Source organism: Athene noctua, chromosome 2 (assembly GCF_965140245.1).
Source record: "Athene noctua chromosome 2, bAthNoc1.hap1.1, whole genome shotgun sequence".
NCBI lineage: Eukaryota > Metazoa > Chordata > Aves > Strigiformes > Strigidae > Athene > Athene noctua.
In genome coordinates, this window is record NC_134038.1 from 109947338 (window position 1) to 109967337 (window position 20000).

Genomic DNA, 20000 nt, shown 5'->3' on the forward strand with positions numbered 1-20000 from the left:
TATTCTGAGCTTCCGCAACATATGGAAAGCAACATCCCAAACAGGTAAAAGCTGAGCTTTCTTCTAAGCACAAACTAGAACAGTACCACAACCTCCTCTACCTTCACTAAAGTCCACCTAGCACAGAAGAAAAACATTAACAGCCCTAGAAGTGAGAAAGCAGCTCACATTCTGCACATATTTCAGCAAGGGAGAAACTGCAAACTTCTGCTAAAGGAACAGACAAAAAAACCTACAAAGATTAAGTCCTGTCAAAGAGTTGCATTCAAATAACAAGGCCATCCTCATTTTAGCAATACTAATGTAGGGCCATTATTTATGCACTGGCACAACTCATTACCAATCTGATGCTCTGCGCTACTCGCTAGTTTAAAAATGGCTCTGACCCACTGCAGCTTAATTGGCTTTCTGCTTTCAGCGTGCCCCCTTAAAAAACACTCGATCAACCTAACCTGGATGTGTCTTTTCAAACTCCCAAACTTCAGCAGAGCCGTAATGAAGTGATTTATGCTCATATGCCTATTTTAAACATATTCAGGCCCATGCAAAACTTAAGCAGAGTTTCTATTCACAGTGTACTAATAGCCAATTGTGCCGACAAATCAAATTTCAAGACGGAACCTGAGCATCCAGGTTCACAATCCCACTAATCCTGATTCACACAAGGACACTGGAAAAGCGGGATTCTGGTGCAAAACCCAACTCCCAGCCTGCCTGATGCCACAGGTAGCAGGGTCTCCATGCAGCCTGCCACGCAGAGAAGGGCCATAGCACTCCTTTCCAGGATTAAAAGCATCCCTGGAAGGCTGGGGAAGCAGGACATGTTAGGACACACAGGCTACAGCTTCACACAAGAGATGGGACAAACAGGGATTAAGGATAACGCTTATGCAGGTGAAAGGAAGGAGGCATGCCAACAGCCGGGCACACGCAGTGCCCGTGGCCCACAGACGCCTTAAAACACATGAAGTGCCGGCAATCATCTGGCCTCAGCTGTGCCAGGCTGCCGGCGTGGATGCACCCTCGGCAGGGAGGGCAGCACAGCACCCGGCATCGCCCAGCCCAGCCCCGCTCTCTGTGAGCAAACCCTGCAGCACGAAACCGTCGCTGGGCGGAGGAAACGAGGCGCCGAAAGCTGCCGGAGCGGAGGACGGCCTGCTCCCCTTCTGGGCTGCGAGGCGGCACAGCGGCAGGGCGGCGGGCCGCCATGGAGGGAGGGCCAGCCCGGGCCTTGCCCCCTTGCAGCTCCCCGAGGCCCGGCTGGGTGTAGCCGCCCGCAGGCCCCGCGCTTCAGAGCCCCGGAGGTGGCGGCGGCGGCGGCGCCCAGCGCAGGGCAGGCCCCGGGGCTCTCCCGCCACCCTGCGCCCCGCCGCCGCCGGCCGAGGGAGGGGAGGGGGGGCGGCCCCGGTACCTGCTGCGTGCTGAAATCCCAGCCCAAGTAGCAGGGAACGGCCATGGCGCGGCGGGGCCCGCCCGGCTCTCGCCCTCTGCCCCGCGGCCGGGGCCGGGACAGGGGGTGGCTCGGCAGGCCCGGCCGTGCGGAGCGGGACGCGGAGGAACCGAGTGCTCGGCGCCCCGGGAGCCGGGCGAGCGGGACGAACCCCTGGTCCCTCCCTCACCCGGAGGGGCTTGTGCGAGGGCGGGAGCGCAGGGACGGGCTCCGAGGAGGCGAGGCGGTGGCGCCCGGACTGCCCAGGGCGGCTGCTAAACACCGGGATGAGGTGCTAGTACAGCGCATCCCCCCAGCCGGCCGGCGCCAGAGCCCGGCAGAAAACACCAAAGCAGCCGGACAGGGACCGCCCGATAAACGGGAGCAAAGCAGAAAAAGAGGCAACTTCAAACCACAGGCGCAAGGAATTCTCGAAATGTTAACATGCCGTTAGCATGTACCTGTCCTGTTGTGGTATCGCACTCCAGTTTGCCCAAATACACTTCCACGGTATTCCATTTTTTAAAAATGCAGAACTGTTGCTTTGGCTGAAGTTTTCTTTTGTGGTCTGCTTTTTTTTTTTTTTTTTTCTTCCCCCAGTCGGGAGCGTTTGGGAGGTTTTCGCGTGTTGCATTACCTGCCATAGCATGTGACGAGCAAAGTGGAATTCCTTAATCAGAAGAAGGCTCGTCTATAATACGACTTTCATTCTGCAATCAAGGCGGTGTCTCAGCAGAGCCTTGATGAAGTCATACAAGTTTTGCATGCCCAGGATCTTAAAATGTTTTAACAGTACAAATACTTAATTTGAAATGCCCTTTAAACTATAAAATATTACTAAATTTTGTCATATACCGAAAATTTTAAATACATTTTAAATATTCCCAGTGATTTCTCAAAGCTCTAACTCCCATAGGTTCGTACTTTTAAGATTTCTAGTTATTATTGCAAAGAAAAACCTTTAAAATATTAATACTGAAGACTCTCAACAGGCAATGCAAACATTCTAATATACTGACTTTTAAATCAATCTTACTCTATCATATCGCCTTTGAATATTCTGTATTGACAGTACCTGTATTAGAAATGTGATCACAAAATCTTTAAGTAAGACGGAGTTTAAAGTTGTCTGGAAAATATTTACAATGTCAGAATCTCTTCAAATGCATAGTGTTGTTGGCCTGCATTTTAGAGTCTAATCCTGCAAATGTATCTGAATAGTTTGCAATCAGGAAACATCCAAATGAAGTAAGTGGAAGTACCAATGCGTTTAAAAATAAAGGTATGTAGAATTGTCACTCAGTCTGTAGCTTGGCTCCTTTAAATCAGATGGCCACCAGGTAGTGGTGAAAATTCCCTGCCCTTAAGGAGCTCATGCTGGGTGGGCCTGTCCTGAACAAAGGTCTCACTTAACCAAGAGGCTGTGAAGGAGAGAGTTTTTAATGTGTAACCAAGATCTGTTTCCTTAGTGTAACTCTTAACAGAAAACAAAGGATCAAATAACACATAGAGGCTGCTTTTCCATTAATGCAGAATGTGACCAGTGAACCAGGGAGGAGAGGCTCGATCTGCTCTTTAACTTGCTCCATATTCCCTATAATCAAGTAACACATACAGAGGCTGAGGCTTGAAACGCTGCAATTTTCAAAATATAACTACTCGCAAAAATGAAGAGCAACTGAAACCAGTTCTGAAGAAAGCCATAAGAGTGATAAATGACTTCAGAAAAAGAGACATTAGTGGATTTTAAAGGTTTTTTTAAAGGAGGCATTGCTTAGTAGAAAGGAGACAATAGTTTATAGATAAAGCAATCTGATGAAGATGCAAGAATCAATTATATTCTTCAGCAATCAGATCAGAACAATAGTCCCGAATAGCAACAAATACTTGCTTTAAATAGCACAGAAAAGTTGGGGCTGGAATAACCACCTTCATGTTATCAGATCTCTTTAAATTAGAACAAGGGTGCAAGACAATAGGGTAGGAAAATCCACTCAAGGACAGAATGGGAATGTTAATGTTGCCACTTTCACTCTTCATGTTTTCCTAGAGAAAATAGGGAAGTTTGGAGAATCATTGCCTTACCCAGTCACTCTGTTGCTCATCCTTCCATCAAGGCAGTGTTCTCTCAAATTTAATTGTTTGTGTATGGAAAATGTGCATTGCTGCTGTTCTTTCTGCATTAAAGTTTATGCTGGCAGATACTACCATATCCTCCAAAACTGTTTCTTGAAAGCAAACAAAGTTTAGCTGTGCAGTTATCGGTGAAGTTGCATTCATGTACTAGTGATGCTGTAGCACTGACAAATCCAGAATTTCCAGAGGGGATGGACAAAATGCCGTTTATAATTGAAATGTCACCACTGCAGATTAACAGCTCGAGGCAGAGCACAGATTAATCACTCAAGACATACAGAGCAGGGTAAAGGGAAAAGCGAGTTTATTCCCCTTTTCCTATTAACTAGTTTCTGACCTGATGGAGAAGCAGTACTTCCATGCTCTCTTAGGCTGTTTTGATAAGTTATAACTAGTATGCCAATTAATGCTTTTTTTCTTCCCCCTCTGTCACATTAACTTCAACTACACATTCATTTCAAATCACTGCAAAACCTACATTATTTTAACTGTACTCCATATTCCTACGTACCGAGATTTTTCACTTTCTATTCTCACTTCAAGTATCAAAATCTACCTCTAATCTCAGTTACACCCCGATGTATATTTAGAATTAACTGCATTGTTCAGCTTTACACAGGTGAACTCCTTCAAAAACAGTGACAGCCTAACTACCATGCTTCATTATCACCCCATCGTCTTAGACATGCCAACAAGATAGAGAACAGATACAAATTAGGATTACTATATTGACAGCTGTCCGGCTATCCTGATTTATACTGGCTACATAACTTAATGGGATGTGGAAGTACTCACACCTTCACAGGAAGTAACAGAAGTCCACTGGCAACTACAAAACTACCAATCCTTTTGCTTTCAGCAGTAGATTCTGGGCATCTAACTAGTTATTCTAAGTAGCAGGGCAGCCAAATATTTATAATCCCTTAACAGGTATTTCACATTCATATATGAGCATAGGTTGGCATAGCAGAAACAATGGGGCAGCCAAGAGTCACTGCACATACAGATATCAGTTACACACATGCAAGACAACCGCCGCAGCCCATGTTAGACCTAACACTGTTAGGCCTGCTGACACAATTATTCTTTTCTCAATAGGAAATCTTGTGGCTCTTTAATTAGCCTCAGAAACATTAAACATAGTAAGCTGGGTCAGATAAATGCCAACCTGTTCGCAAAGTAACCTGATAGTCACATGCAATGCTGCTAATCAGATGAGGGATGTTTACAATGTTAAACTCCAGGTAACACAACAATAACACATTAACACATTAACACATCACCTTAAAAAAAAAAAAAAATCTCAGCTTGAGCATCTTACCTACTGGAAAGATATCTGAGCAGTGACAGTGCTCTAAAGGTCATTCCCTTTCTATTTAGCATTGCAGGTACTCTGTTATCACAAAATCTCCAGCAATGTAAAATACCACAGTACCACAAATTAAAATATTAAGTTGCTGTTCTTTTTATGGAGATGGCATTATAACACCAGAAATGTTTTCCTTTCCCTAAATATGCACTTACCTGTTGAAGTTACTTTTGCACATGATTTTGTGGTAACCATTATATTTGTCCATACCTCCAAATGCTGTGGAGAGTCTCATTATACACACTGTAGGAATAAGTACTTGATGTTTAAAAACAATGGATCGAGGTGGCACTCTAATTTTACTGACTGTACTGTAAACAGATGAAAGTATGTATTAAGATCTAACAAAAGCCCTATGCATGAGTTCCACAAGAGGAAGCCCAGACCACAGTTGTTACATGGAGACTGAAGTCATAGCTTATTTGGGTATAGTAAATATTTCATGAATTTATCGGTTGATTTAATTCTTGACATGTGCATATGCAAAATCCCAGGTGTGATACTGCATTAACCAGTTAAGGCCCTTTACAGAGACCTCATGAAGAACTGGCGCAGGATTCCATTTAGAAGCACATACATGCATGTGAACAAGGGGTACAAGAAAAGAATTTAAATGAAGGCTCAACTACACAATCTCAATTACACTGTCAGTTTCACAGGTATTGGTCAATTTGCAGCTTTTATTTAGTCACATACATAAAAGCCTGCAATTTCACTTCTATCAGATTCAGCAGAACATATGTTGACTTCAGTGGGTACTGAATCAGGCACTGAAGAATTGTATCTAGTTTTACATATTCTAGTTTTACAGATAAAATTTCATTGACTCAATTAGGCTACTAGTGATTATGAAGTGCAGTACAAATTCTTCATGAGATCTCTGCATGGACATGAAGGATGTTTCTGAATAGCAAATTATTTTTAGGATACTTTCCTCCCTGCATGGATTTCAAGTCCATATTCTCACTCACAATAGTAATAGCACTTAACCATCCTCTTTGGAGACTATCTTAACTACAGTCATTTGCAAGGCTTATTAAGGTTAGCTTATACACCCAGCAGATTTCCTTGAAGATGAATTTTGAAGTGGTTTGTGTCCTAATGCTCAAAAGCAAATATCTCAGACACAAGATGTTGTCAGCCAGATAAAACTTTTCATTAACAACAGATTAACCAGTTCTATCATGCCGTACTTGATTCTTATCAAACTCCCTTTACAGATAAGTACATTTTATTGATTAAAAACAACCAAAGATAAACTCATTTCTACTCAAACAATGCCTGAAGTGGAAACTAATAAGGGCCAAGCCTCACATTTTTCAGCACCAAAAATCAAGGATTTTTGGATTCAGGATCAAGAATCATTTTGCAATCAAGAATTAATCAAAATCATGTAGTTTACAGGTGGAAAGATCAAAGCAGAAAATTTATATTGCTTACACAATTCGTTTTAGACCCTGCTTGAAATTCTGACAGAGTTCCTATATGTGTATTCTGTCTGCTGGGAGAACAAATTAACACAGGTTGCTGTCACCTCCCAGAGCTTTAGCCATCATAAATCTACAGGTAGAAAACACTTGGGGAAGTAGTTGGTATAGAAAATATACTTAGGTAGTAGTATCAGAAATGTGAATTCTGCTTATCAGTAACATGAATTTAAGGCATCTGTAGGATCAAGGAAGCTTAAATGAATTTCCAAAATCCTCTGAAGAGGACTACTGAAGGCCATTCAGTTCCCTCTCACCCTCTTCTCATGGCCAGTTTTATGAGGTCAAAATGGAGTAAACCTAACCATCTTGTTTGTTACACTGATTTAATAAACCCAAGAACAAAAAAGGAAGCCAGGGAAACTGTAAGGGAAGATGTCAGGGTTCATTTGTTTAAAATCTCTAACTGGTAAATACCTTCAGTTTCTTCTCTGCATGTTGTAGCTTCTAAAAGGGAATCTCGGTAGTTCTCAGTGGACAAGGTCAGCAAAACTACAAAGGGAACAACTCCTGACCCTAAATTTTGGATGCTGATTGTTTGCACAGGAGAAGAGATTCCAGTCCTAACAATGCAGACAACCAACAGAGTGAGCAGCCCTCTTAACAGAGTAAATTTCAGCACCTCAGCACCAATAGAGTCAAGACAGAAGAACAGGTTTTTAAATGCTGCTTATGCTAGGCACAAAAAACACATACAGAACATCTGCTGCATTTAACTCCACACAACCAGCAAATTTCAACTTGACCGAGGTGACTCCAGTGACTTCAATATGACTGCATTTACCATCTACAAGAAGACAAAAAAAAACCCCAAACAAACAAACAAAAAAAAAAAAAAAAAAACACACCACCACCAAAACAAAACAAAAAAACCAAGGCAATTCTGCAAAGGGAACTAACTGGATAGCACCAAGTTCCCAACACCTACAAAGCCAAAGAGGTATTAAAGGTAAAGCACAGGATGATTGGTATGAAATCCTCAGTGCTAACTTGGTGTACTTGATTTAAGTCTTTACAGACACCCAGGCAGAGTGCAGGATCAGAGACACTAGCATCACTGGACCTGGAGCAATTTGGAGCTTTCTACAGCTTCTACCTCATTCTGGACACAACATTTTGCAAAACCCTTCCCGATCACTAGAGCTGTATCAGTGACACTGGATTCAGTCACTTGGGAATCTCAGGGATCTAAGGAATAGAAATCTGGCAAAACATTTTACAGCCTGTACTAACCAGGCAACCTTCTCAGATCAGCTAACAAAATAACATTCCTGATTTATTTTTGATATACAGATATATTAATATATACCTACATACACACACACAACCTAATTCTATTTACATAAAGACCCCAAGGGATAAAAGGGAAAAATCGAATCCTATCGAGTAAATGGGAAGGTGGACTATATACGACCCAAGTTCACCAAATTTTCAGAGGGACTTGAAGGACAGCTGGGCCACCCTCCTTTGTCATGTTTGAACCCTTTATTTCTGAAAGCATATGAAAGATCAGAAGAAACATCTCAAGATCATAAAACCTGCATCTCATTAACATTAACATGGACATGCAGAGAGCAGCAAAAATAATCTCGCATCATCAGAAGTCCTGTGCTCTAACTACTTAACCAGTCCCTAACTGGCATGCGTTAAGGCCGTGCTTTCAAATAATAGAAATATATGTGCTCTTATCAAAAATCTCCTTAAAAAGTAAGCAATTGCTATTGATTCTACTAATACTGTCTGGAACCCAAATAATAGCAGCCACCCTGTTTCTACCTTTCTTTTTCTCACAATAAAACAGTTACTTTCTAATGCTTCAAGACTGCATTTAAACTAAAAAAAAAAAACCAAACAAACAAACAAACAAAAAAAAAACCACAAAACCAACCAACCACTACAGAAAGCTAGAAAAAGGGCTTTATCACAGCAACTTTGAATTTCCTCCTCAGTGCCAGTTAAAATCTACAGGTATTTGTATTCTGTCTTTGTAACCTGCATGAACAGTGTTGGCCATGTCTCTAATTCTGCACATGAGCAACATGAATAATCATACAAACCTTTGGTCTCAGGTGTGCAGTAAAATCCAGTGTTACAGAAGTTCACTCAGTCAGTTAACCATTATGAGCGTTTTTAATTATCTCTAAATCAACAATTATTCCTATAAGGTTCTCCAAACAATTTTTTAACAGAAACCTAATTTACTACTCAGAAATTAATTAGTATAAGACAAAATGAGTTGCATCTTTTTAAATGAGATTTTGCAAGCAAGGTCAAGGGCAGTAAACATCTTCAAGTTGGTTTTGGATTATGAAGTATTCTCAAATTTTTTTTGCCTCAAAGAATAGAATTGCTTCCATTGTGTGATGGAAGAACAGACTTAAGGGAAATACAGCACTTCAGATTTCAGTGGATAATCAAACAAAAATCCCTCATAGATGACATTTCAGACAGGAGTTTGTTCAATTAAAGACAGACAAGTTTTTACACAAACCTAGTCATGGCAATAAATTTTCAGAACCTATAGTACTGTTAGGAAATATATGTGCCAGTGCTAGGAAATGGCTTGACTGCTTATATTCCTCAGCAACCTACAAGTCTCTGACATTTAAGACTAAGTCAAATATACAGTCATATCACTCCAATAGTGCCACCTGCTGCATATTTTAAAAAGTATACAGTGGTCTGTGGATCCAAGCAACTCAATTTAGACTGAACAATTGACTGATTTAAACAGAAGTCACCATTTTTGTATGACAATACAAAATTATTTAGTTAGTAATACCTAAACAGGCTAGGGGTACAAAGGAAGTTGTTCCACTACGGTATAAGGACAGAACCCACGGGTAATCCATTTTCAAGTTTATCTCAGTGAAATAACAAGGATTAGTTACATCAGTTCACTACACATCAAAACCACAATTAACACTATGTACTTTGTGATATCATGTAGATTAGAACTCATTTTATGACTCATACCCTGGTTGCAAATTATTCACAAAACACACACATGTATATATGTGTGCATGTCTATATATATATGACACACACATGCCTCAATAGCAAAGTATACACACAGAAACACGTATACACACAAACATATATATACACACCTCTTGAGACTGGATCAAGATGCCCTGTTCATAAGCTTTCCCTGAAAAGGAAATAAACTACAATGTATGTGGGATTGGCTCAGCAAAACAAAAGCTAATCCTGTTCCTGGTTCCACTGCTCTGTTGTACCATCTGGACTCATTCACTTCATCTCACCGGGCATCTGGTTTCTTTTCCCGGTTTCTGGTTTTGCTGATTACCCATGCAACTGTTTGGGAAGAGACTGCCTTGGATAATCCATTTGCCTAACTAAGTGTGATGGCTTTTCCACAGTCCTGAGGGAATGGTACAGTACAAATAATAATAATTTCTGATCAGATACAATCACATTATACTTTAAGTGCTCTTCTAATGAGAAGTTGAGTGTACATCTTTTAAGACAGAGCCTACATTTCATGTTCAAGGACCTATCCTGGTCATTCTTTCTGCAACACATAGATTGCACAAGTCACTTTCACAAGAGGTCAGCAAGTCAAATAGTGTGACTGGAATTTTAAAAAGGTTGGGTAAGTTTTATGACCATTAATAATGTTTGTATTGAATGCCAGCTCAAACTGTAATGAGGTTAATTAAATCTCCTGCCCCAATGTATAAGCCAACTGCCTGAAGGTCCGAAGGAGGACTGCATGTGCCAACAACTTGGAACACTGAACAAACAAGGCAACTGAGGTACTCCTTTCTATGGAGCACTCAGTGTTTGTCACCACTGAAGGCAGAATATCAAAGTAGATCTAACAAAGCTACGATACATCAGAAAAACTCTAACGCGACACGTGCTTTTTCCAGGGTCAAGAGAGAAGCTAACTTGAAGAGTATTTACAGTATCTGACAAAGTACTGTGTTCACTGTTCTTTCCTTGGCTAAGGCAGAAAAAGACGACGGTTGAGGCAGGCAACACAATTTGTAAGACACGAGCATACTGGGAAGGGAAAAGCAATTGTTAATAAGTGAATTACAGCAGACTTACACATGCAAGCCTGCTGAGCTTTATCAGAACTCAATGCACTGCCTAACTAGAGTCTTGTCACCTGCATATGCAAAACTTCCAAAGGATTCCCAAGATCTGCAGGATTTGAGCCTGATTCAGTAAATCATTTATGATGCAAGTCATCACATAATTTCTGCTATTAACTGGAAAGATACAGCATGCCAGCATTCTTTCCATACACTGCCTTTTCACAATGTTTTTTTAGGAACCTAGCAGATAAACAGTAGTTTTAATGTAATTGTGTAACTGCATTATTTTTTCACATTCTACTCTCTTGAGCCCTTGAAACAGTATCAGACGGACCTATTTCAGGGACAGAAATTTGCAGTTCATAATCCAGACATAGTCTTGTACTTTATTTGATAGGATCAAAACCCATGTATTTTAAAAATTTTTGCCTCATTATCAGATAATTCTATTATACATATAGCAAGTTTTAAAATGTGGCTTACCATGCATTTGAAGAGTTTGTTCAGCTCTCAGTAACAAATTTATTACTTCTATAGTTTATTTCATTTTATAGAAAGGCAGAAAACCTGAATGAGTCAGAGTAAGGCATTCCCATCTCCAGCCTCCCATTTCCAATTGCTGTTGGCACATACTATCTTGACTCCACACCCAGGACTGAATACTTCCAACACATACTTAGAAGGGAGCAATAAGCATAAAATTATTAAGGTATAACAAATCCTCCCCCCACTCCACTGCCCCAAGAAGCAGCAACAAGAATGAAACTGGATGAAAGTTAAGGAACAGAGTGTGGAGGGGGAAAGACACAAAATACATGGAAAGAAACCTGAAGAAAGATTTCCTTGGTGGAACTACTGTCTCAGGGAGGTCACCATGACTGCATCCCTGTAAGAAGTAACATGGCTACATAAACCAGTATTACCCAGCCCTTTGTGCACCTGACTGTGTTCAATGAGGTTTTATATTTCACTGTTTTTCTTGGCAGAGCTTCATATGCTCACAACCTTAAGTCAACATTAAATCCAGCTATCCAGTTATAATCATGAACTCTGTAGGCAGTAGCTCCAGACACACTGCATGAAAACAAGCTGATTGAAATCCACCACTTCAGACTAGACCACGCAACTTCTGAAAGGAGTCACTGTACTTGGAAGAAAGTTACATCTTCATTTAGGAAGATTTCAGATGCTTTATACTCGATTTGCTTTTTTGCCAACACAATGAAGGAAACGTCCTGCTTCTGCATGACTTTTTCTTCCTGGTTGGAACAGATGGTAAAGGCTTACAGATACATGGCTGGTATTTTTTCAGTGACTCATACCTCAGAGCAACAGGCTTCAGATCGTGATAAGCAACCAACCAAGATGGATGTAAGCTTACTCGAGGAGCAGTATGACCACATAAAACAGAAGCAAAAACTGCAATCACACATTATTGTATTTAAAACAGGTATGTTTATATTTATAGGAAAAAAAAATATAAATGTAAAGACTATTTCTTTGAACCTTGAATAACTCTTAGCTTCGTTCTTTTTATGTTCAGCTTCAAGAGAGGTACAAAGTGAATTCCTTTTCTGTCATTTTGGGGTTTTATTAATTTCTCTGAATGGTGGTCTTATGTTTATATCAACTAGCTTCATGGTGGTGAAACACTAACATGAATTTGAAACATGAACATGTTTGAGATAAGATTTTACAGGTTTTATGTCAGTAATTTAAAATTCTAAACATAAATGATAACTCTTACAGGAGCCATGTACTTCATGTCTATCATCAGGGTATTTGTGCAATGTATTCTGTAACATTTCTGCGCTCTTGAATGCTTCCATCAGAACAGCAATTCTGGGTCTTCTGTCTCTTTTCCCCTTCTTTATCTGTGTGAAGAAATGTGTCCTACAAGACTACAGAAAACAATAGCAAATACCAAATGACTAGTACAAGTTCGGGTTTTATTACAAAATAACGTACTAATAGTCATAGTGGGTAACTAAGATACAAGCTTTGAACAAGAGGTCCTGTTTTGAAAGTATTTTCACTAAATATTGCTTGGAAAGTACATAAATAGAAAAACAAGTAACAATACGTATCACTTATTTACCTGCTATGTCAGACAGATTTTATGTAAGAAACTTTCAAATATTTAAAAGTTTTTAGTTAGACTATGCTTACAATATTACACTGATATATTTTCATCCACTTTCCAAGTTAAAGTGATATTGAGAATACTAAGTCAATAAATGAAGTCATCTTCTGAATTTAATTCCAACAAGAAAAACATGCTTCATTTACCTCTCATGTTAGTATTTAGCTCAACAAATGCAGAACTTGGGTTATCTAATCCCTTACATTCTCCTCTATGTTTTTCAGCAGTTCTAGATTTTGGCTGTGTCAGAGTGTATCACCAAAACAGTTGAAAAAACACATAATTATGAAGTAGACAACAGATTCACTTCTTCAATATTCTTTCATCCAAATGTCTAGAAATTCTTATGTTAAAAGAACTTCATTCTCTGTGAGGAAGAAAAAAAATACATATATACAAGGTTATTTTATCAGGTATGAAAAGGCAACTAACTTGGAAGACAAAAAAGCCCATCTAATCAGGTATAGCAAAAATGTAAGTCAGGTAAAGAAAGAAAGAAGTCTGTATTCAGATTAAATTCAAATGAAGCTTCTGATATAACGCATGCAATCAGAGCAAATTTTTTGCAAGGACACCATTTGAAGATTAAAGAAAACATCATAAGAAAGTAGGACTGCAGTGTCTGGGAAGTCTAAAATTTAATAGAGCTGGAAGTTCACATACAAATATTTTCATACATGTATCTCAAAACATTCACAAAACCACATAACCTTTTGCACTGAACTTGTATCTTTAAACAAACTGTGTAGAAAGGATTCATGTTATGGTGTTACTCTTAGAAGCAGTTGGGGGGGGGGGGGTGTTGTTATGCTGAATTCTCAATGTCTTGAAAGTTGACCTTATACATTCCTATGGTTTGGAAGCTGGGAAAACCTATCACATAGCTCAGCACTCTGAACATGTTATATCCATCAGTTTCCAAGAATATGTCAAGCAGAAATGAACACTGCCACATCGGGATAGCCTACTGCCCTACACTCCTTAATTTACAAGCTTAAATTGTAAGAAATTCCAGCTAGTACCAAAAGTCAGTCCACGTATGTATCACTATTTTGTACTGACAGTAAATTGTTTCCCTACCTAGAGGGTAAGGTTATGGCAGGGCTGGGAAGGGGACAACAACACCACCACCACAACCCCACACATGCACACAAACCTCAAAGGCCAGACACAAAAACCTCATAAGATTCAAACCTCATGGAAGGAGGTTACCTTCAGTCACTCGTGGTTTAAAAAATCTCTGCCAAAGGCCTTTGTTCTAATTGTTCCTGTCTGACAGGCCAGCTATCCTTCCATGATATCACAGGGATTTTAAGCATTTCAGGTTTATTGCACCACAGTTGAAATGGTAACTCCAAGTTTGCTTGAGGACTTTTAGCTTTATATGTCACTACCTGTTTGCCAGACTGATGAAATTGTGGACCTTTAAACAGAACTTAAGATTCTCTAACTTCTTTAGGTTTTTAACTGGTAGGTTAATAACTAAAAAGTCACCTGAAACCAACTGTCTTCTGTCCCTTCCCCAACATAGATAGCCATGTTCACACTTCTGTCCCTGATTATTTCAGAACAAAGAGCATGACAGGATTTGAAAGTCACCAGCTAGGGGATAATACAGCAGTGTATTCATTATTTGATCGCTAAGAAGCTGAAAAACAGTATTTACTTTAGGAATTAAATGGGAGCATTCAGCATAAGCAGTCACAACAGAATAAACACAGGCACAGGGGCTCTGACTGCAGAGATCTCTTCAAAGTATTTGCCAAGTTAACATGAAATAAGATTAATTTTGTCACTCCAGAACCTTAAAAGTATCTATCTATGATGACAGCATATGAAAAAGGCCAGATGGTAAACAGTTCTGCAACAAGGCTATGATGCACAGTTTATGAAAATAAAAAAAAAATTTAAAAAACAAAACAAAAAAAAACAGACCAAAGATCTGCCTAAGTAAAGCTTTCTTTAGAAGTTTAGAGAGTGCTGAATGTGTGTTAATTCAACATACAGTCGTTTAGGACTCTCACATTTCTACCCAAGGTCACCACTCAATTTTGTGTGCCGTACCTGTAGCCAAGGAATCAAATCAAAACTGAAGTCAAAACCAGCCCAGACTATTAAAATTGGACTAAATGCATTACTTTGAACTCTCTGATCAATTCAAGCCAGACTGTAATTCTTCTGTTGCCCATCAATGTCAGTTCAGCCAAGAGTGCAAGAACATGCAAAGCTGCACCTCCTCAGTCTCTCAGTTCCTTCTCTCTTGCTTTTTCTCACATGTGAAGAACAAGTGCCAATTTTTGTAGTTTGGTTCTATACTGTGCTGTTCTGCAGAACACACAGGGCTCTGTTTTGCAAGTGCACTTTTTATAGCCACCCAAGCTCCGCTTTATTTTCTGGATAAACTCCAGTCATAACTTTGATTCTCACTGTTACATGATAAAAAACTGTGTGTTCTTATCTCTATGAATGGTTTCACCCTAGGAAATTCTGTTAGCATACTTCACTCTATAGACATATGCACAAACACATCTATGTCTCTAAGCTCTGCATGTGCTTTAGCCTCCTTTCTCCTGGTAACATTGTAGGAGAGTGGAAGATGTGGGCTGACAGGGTTCTCACTCCCAGAGCCATGCTGCAAAGCAGCTCTTATCAGATCAACCTTACGTGGCCAACCCAGGGAGCAGAAAAAAATCTATGATATGCTGGTGCTCTTGCATCAGCAGTAGGAGCCAAAGACAGGACTCAAAGCCCCTCCTTAGCCAAAGCCCTGTTGTACAAGTTCACTTGCTGCCAGTAAACCAGGTGGGTCTGACATCTTCAAATATTTCCTTGTAAAGATGGTAGGAAAGAGTTACAAAGGGGGAGGCTGTACTGTTGCTTTTTTTAAAGGCAGCATCCTATTCGAACTAGCTTAATTTCAAATTCAGGGTTGCAATTCTTTTTAAAGGGCTATTCAGATATTCTGTTTCAGAACATAATCAGCACTCTTCCATCTCTAGTTTTTTCACTTTAATATGCTTCCTAACTCATACTGAAGACACAGTTCCTATAACTCAACCCTGTAAATTCTGCATTCTGCAGAACTCCTACTTTAAACTGTGTTTATACTAACTGAAGTATATTAGTACTTGCAATATCAACAGCACTGTTTATCTTTAGAGTAGTGGTTCCGTTTCTATTCATTTTCAAGGCACTGAATGCCAGTCGTGTTCAGTAATTTGATGGCTGCTACGTGCAATTAAAATAGCATTAGCATATCTATCCCTTGTGCCTTACACATTTCTAACAGTAACTTTCATACTGCTTTAGAAATTAAGCTATAGGGATAGCAGAAAAAAAAGGAGAGACAGGATTCTCTCCCACTGTTACAGCTACTCTATACCATTCATGGAGCAAGCAGATTTTTCCTCTAAGCGATCATTCAGGAAACACTAGTGTGAAAAGCTATTTACTTTACACCATTTATGCTGATTACAATAGTAAAATTGCAGTAAAATATTAAAACGTAAGCCTATATGTTAATGATCTCTCATTAAGAAGAAAAAAATTCACAACTCATTTCATCTGGAAGCAGTCACAGTATTTTTAAGTTGTGAATGCAAAATTTAAACAGTATCAGACAGAACATTTTTGTCTTTTAAATCGCAGCACCTACCAACACACAGAGCAAATCCCTGCTCACCTTAAGAATTTTTGCTTACAAGCAATTAATTACTGAAAGTCAATTCTCAATCTGTGTTGTTAATGAGTCTTAGAGTACCGGTTAGATCAATATTGACTTGATAAATGTCCATTTTCATTTGACTAACCCTAGGGTACCATTTATGTGCTCAGAACTGCAAAACCAAGCATGAAATATTTCTACTCCATAACCTGGCATCAGAAGAACTTGCACTACTCTCAGCCACAGACAGAAAGAGTACAGATAAACTCATCTGTTAAAGCTCTTCAGTTGGGTTTATGCCACAGAAATTACACCCTTAATTTTTGCCATCATAGTAATGTGCATATATGCATTTCTCTTGTAGGTGAACATGAATCTGTTCTCCCAGAATCAATGGTCAATGCTGTTTTAATTAATACAACAGTTAGAAGATCAAAGTCATTTACAGAATGTGTTCCTGTCAGAAAGGTCAGGCTGGAGATGGCCAGCAGGAGCAATGTACAAGACAACTCACCATGGCGCACTCACTTGGGAATTCACCGCCTGGTGCAAGCCCCTCATCAAGGAGTTACCGGGGATCTCTCCCACTGCAAGGACAGACCATGCAGTTTTGACAATCAGAGACTGATTTCAAAGGGAAACGGCACACTGCAACCCAAGGAATTAGAGGGAGCAAGTGAACTATCCACACTCAGTCAAGTAGAAAGTTCAAGCATGTTGAACAGTTCCAGCAAAGAGAATGGCAGCAACATTTCAAGCACCTGCCAAAAGCCTCCTCTGAAATCAGCCACTTCAGCAGTCTGGACACATCATCATATTTCTTCTATAAAATGCATGCCAGTCTGCAACAAACTAAACTTCTACCCTTTCCCCAATAAAAAAGGACCGAGAATTTCTGAAGCAGCAAGGAGGCTTGGATTATATGTCTCACAATGAAGATGTTCAGTAATACATAAAACTTAGTCAAAAACTTGACTAAAACTTAAAATAGCAAAATAGTCTTCCTAGTTACACTGATCAAGCTGATGAAGTGCTAATACTTTTATTAGTCAAGGAGATCCTTACTATATAATCTGTTGTTTTACTATACAGTGGAAAATGAGATGTTGTCATAAAGATGCTGGGCTGCAATGACAAATACTTCTGTTGTTCGAGATATAAGAGCAATATTATCTCCCCCCCTCCTTTTAGGTTACTGATTTTAGAAATTAAGATTTTAATCACAGCAATTTTGAAATACCTCAAAGAGCTATAGCAAAGACTAGTAGAACTACTGATGAAGCAACTAAACTAAATTTCAGTATGGTACTATTTATTTAGACAATAAACAAGTGACAAATGAAAACGTATTGGTGTTTGGTACACTTAACATGATTTTATTGTTTACTTTCCTCAAAAAAAATATTTATGATACTTTCTGATGCATGTATTTTTAAAATCAATGAATAAAACTTCTGTCCATATCTACCAATTGTTCTAATGGGACTTAGTACAGTGACACCTTTTTCTTCTATATAAATTCTATAACAACATTGTTGATTCCCATCTATCCCAGTTATTTCATTAGAAAACAGAAGTCTCAAATCATTACTTAGCTCCCTGACACGATATATTAAACCTTCCTCACCTGAAGTATAATGCATCTTTCTGCTGTTACAACTCTATGCACACAAAGGGGATAGAGCCGTTTCAACTGCACAAATGTAGCTATAGTAGTACAACTGTTTTTATAGACAGGGTTTAACATCTTCCGTTGTGGCACAGCTGTACCACAGACTTGTGCAAGTTTTTAAAAGTGACTAGTTCTTGCTGGTCTCCCCTCCTGCAAGACCCCTAGAGGAAGAAGACCCTCTTTTGCGGGTGCTTTTTAATGACAAAAACTTGAGTTACATATCACGCACTTCTGGCTGCAAGTATTCAGTATTCTTTCTTAAATGTAGGCCTCAGAAAAATTGAAGAGTTGAAATGTCTCCCTAATTCATGATGACTTTAATTCCAGCTATACTGATAGCCACTGGCTCTTCTGAACCATCCCATATCTACCGGAGCTCTGAAAGGACAGCAAAATGAGTATCAGGTGGATGACCTACAAAGCTCTTCATGATCCCTGCAAACACATCTCCAGTTACCACCACTCTCAAAATCACACCATCCACACACAAAATATGTGAGGAAAAAAATATATGCCAAAGATACACAGCTGTGGTTTATGTCCTGCTAGACACAAACTCTCCTTGGCAAGAAAGATAAACCAGCCCCTCATAAGATATCTTGAAAACAGAGTTAATACCAATGTGCAAACAAAAGCCTACTGTCAAACAGCAGTGTTTTCCATTTCTAAGAGAAACTACCACTTTCTTTGCATCCAACACAACTTCAAACCATTAATCCTTCGTACAATTCCACTGACTCTTGCGTTTGATGGAGGACACTACATCAGAGATGGCTGCACAATCTGTCAGAGCCCGTTGCAGGAGATTCACAGCTGGAAGTGTACTACAGTACTTTGTTAGGTCAACAGAAATAGAAAAAATATCATGGAATATAAAGCTATTTTACTCCCTCTGGCCAAACATATTTTCCCCTATACCACTAAACAGTTTCAGACCCAAACTGTAGTGTCCCACACCAATCCAGCTACCACCAGCAGGTAGGCAGGCACCTTGTCTCCTGGAAGTGACAGTCCTTTAAGACAGTGCTGAAAAGCACTAGCTATCAACAATAGCAATTAGTATGCCACAGTAACTCCGGAAGGATTTTCCACTCATCCTCAATTAAAGCAGCAGAATGAAGACATGAAGTGGTGTTCTTTGTGATTTTTCACATTTTCTAGTGTTTTCAATTAACTGGCCTTGTCAGATTAGTTTCCAGCTCAGATGCTGATTTCTATTTCTGGGTAGGCATGAGATATTAATAAACAATGATGGCTACTTCTTTTTCTTCACAGTGGTTACAGTACTTAAAGAAAGATTAGAAAGAAAAAAAGATAAAACACAGATATGTATAATAGGTATAGGTATGATAGGAAGAAAATACCAGATAACAACAATGAAACAAGGGAACTTGGAGGGAAATATCAAAGAACAATGAATTTTTGTAAGTATGTGGTATACATTAGCTTTCTATTTACTTGCCTTGCTGATTACAGAGTATACTAATTTGTACTCCTGCCTGTCATTATTCTGGAGTGCTATTTTTGTTTATTTCCAAGTCTGTAAACCACATAAAGCTAAAGAAATAACTGAAAGAAAAATCCCACATTAGCAACAGGCCACTATTAAAACTATTCAAAAATTAATTCATGGACATTTTGCTTAGATGCTTTTAACAATACACATCAGAACATTTCAGCAAATGCAACTTAATATTTTGAATCTTTTAAATCAGCATCATAGAAAGTTTATAACCTTATCTAACCACTTACCCACTCTGTAAACCCATTTGAACTAAATTAGTGGTATTATTTTCTGCAAACACTTTTAAATTGATTTTAAAGTGCTTTGAATTAGTTATCTTAATTAAACATGGACCTTGAATGCCTTGATTTAAAACTCAGTGCAGGTTTATACATGGACTAACTCCTTTGTAAGCACTTTCATACAAACACTTTGTCCTTTCCTGAAGCTTCTCTAGCATAATACTGTGTTTTGTACTGACTGAAACTTATTTAGAAAAGGTATTTTGCCTCCAGATAATTCTCTCAAT

At 39.2% G+C, this 20000-nt stretch overlaps 2 protein-coding genes across 8 annotated transcripts in view; one reads left to right on the forward strand and one right to left on the reverse strand.

The window, feature by feature from the left end:
- XYLB (xylulokinase) overlaps positions 1-1820 on the reverse strand; it is an 84001-nt gene extending 82181 nt beyond the window's left edge. For 6 of the 7 annotated variants that reach the window (XR_012633043.1, XR_012633042.1, XM_074897944.1 and 3 more), the window contains exon 1: positions 1412-1609. Coding sequence is in view for 4 of the 7 variants with exons in the window: in XM_074897944.1 (XP_074754045.1) it covers positions 1412-1456 (45 nt within the window). In the remaining 3 variants the exon portion in view is untranslated. The other variant, XM_074897945.1, reaches the window with a different exon arrangement.
- Positions 1821-11709: 9889 nt separating this feature from the next.
- Positions 11710-17231, forward strand: C2H9orf152 (chromosome 2 C9orf152 homolog). Its single transcript, XM_074897946.1, has 2 exons — positions 11710-11938; positions 16660-17231. Exons 1-2 carry the CDS (start codon positions 11710-11712, stop codon positions 17229-17231), a joined length of 801 nt encoding a protein of 266 aa, XP_074754047.1.
- Positions 17232-20000: the final 2769 nt, after the last annotated feature.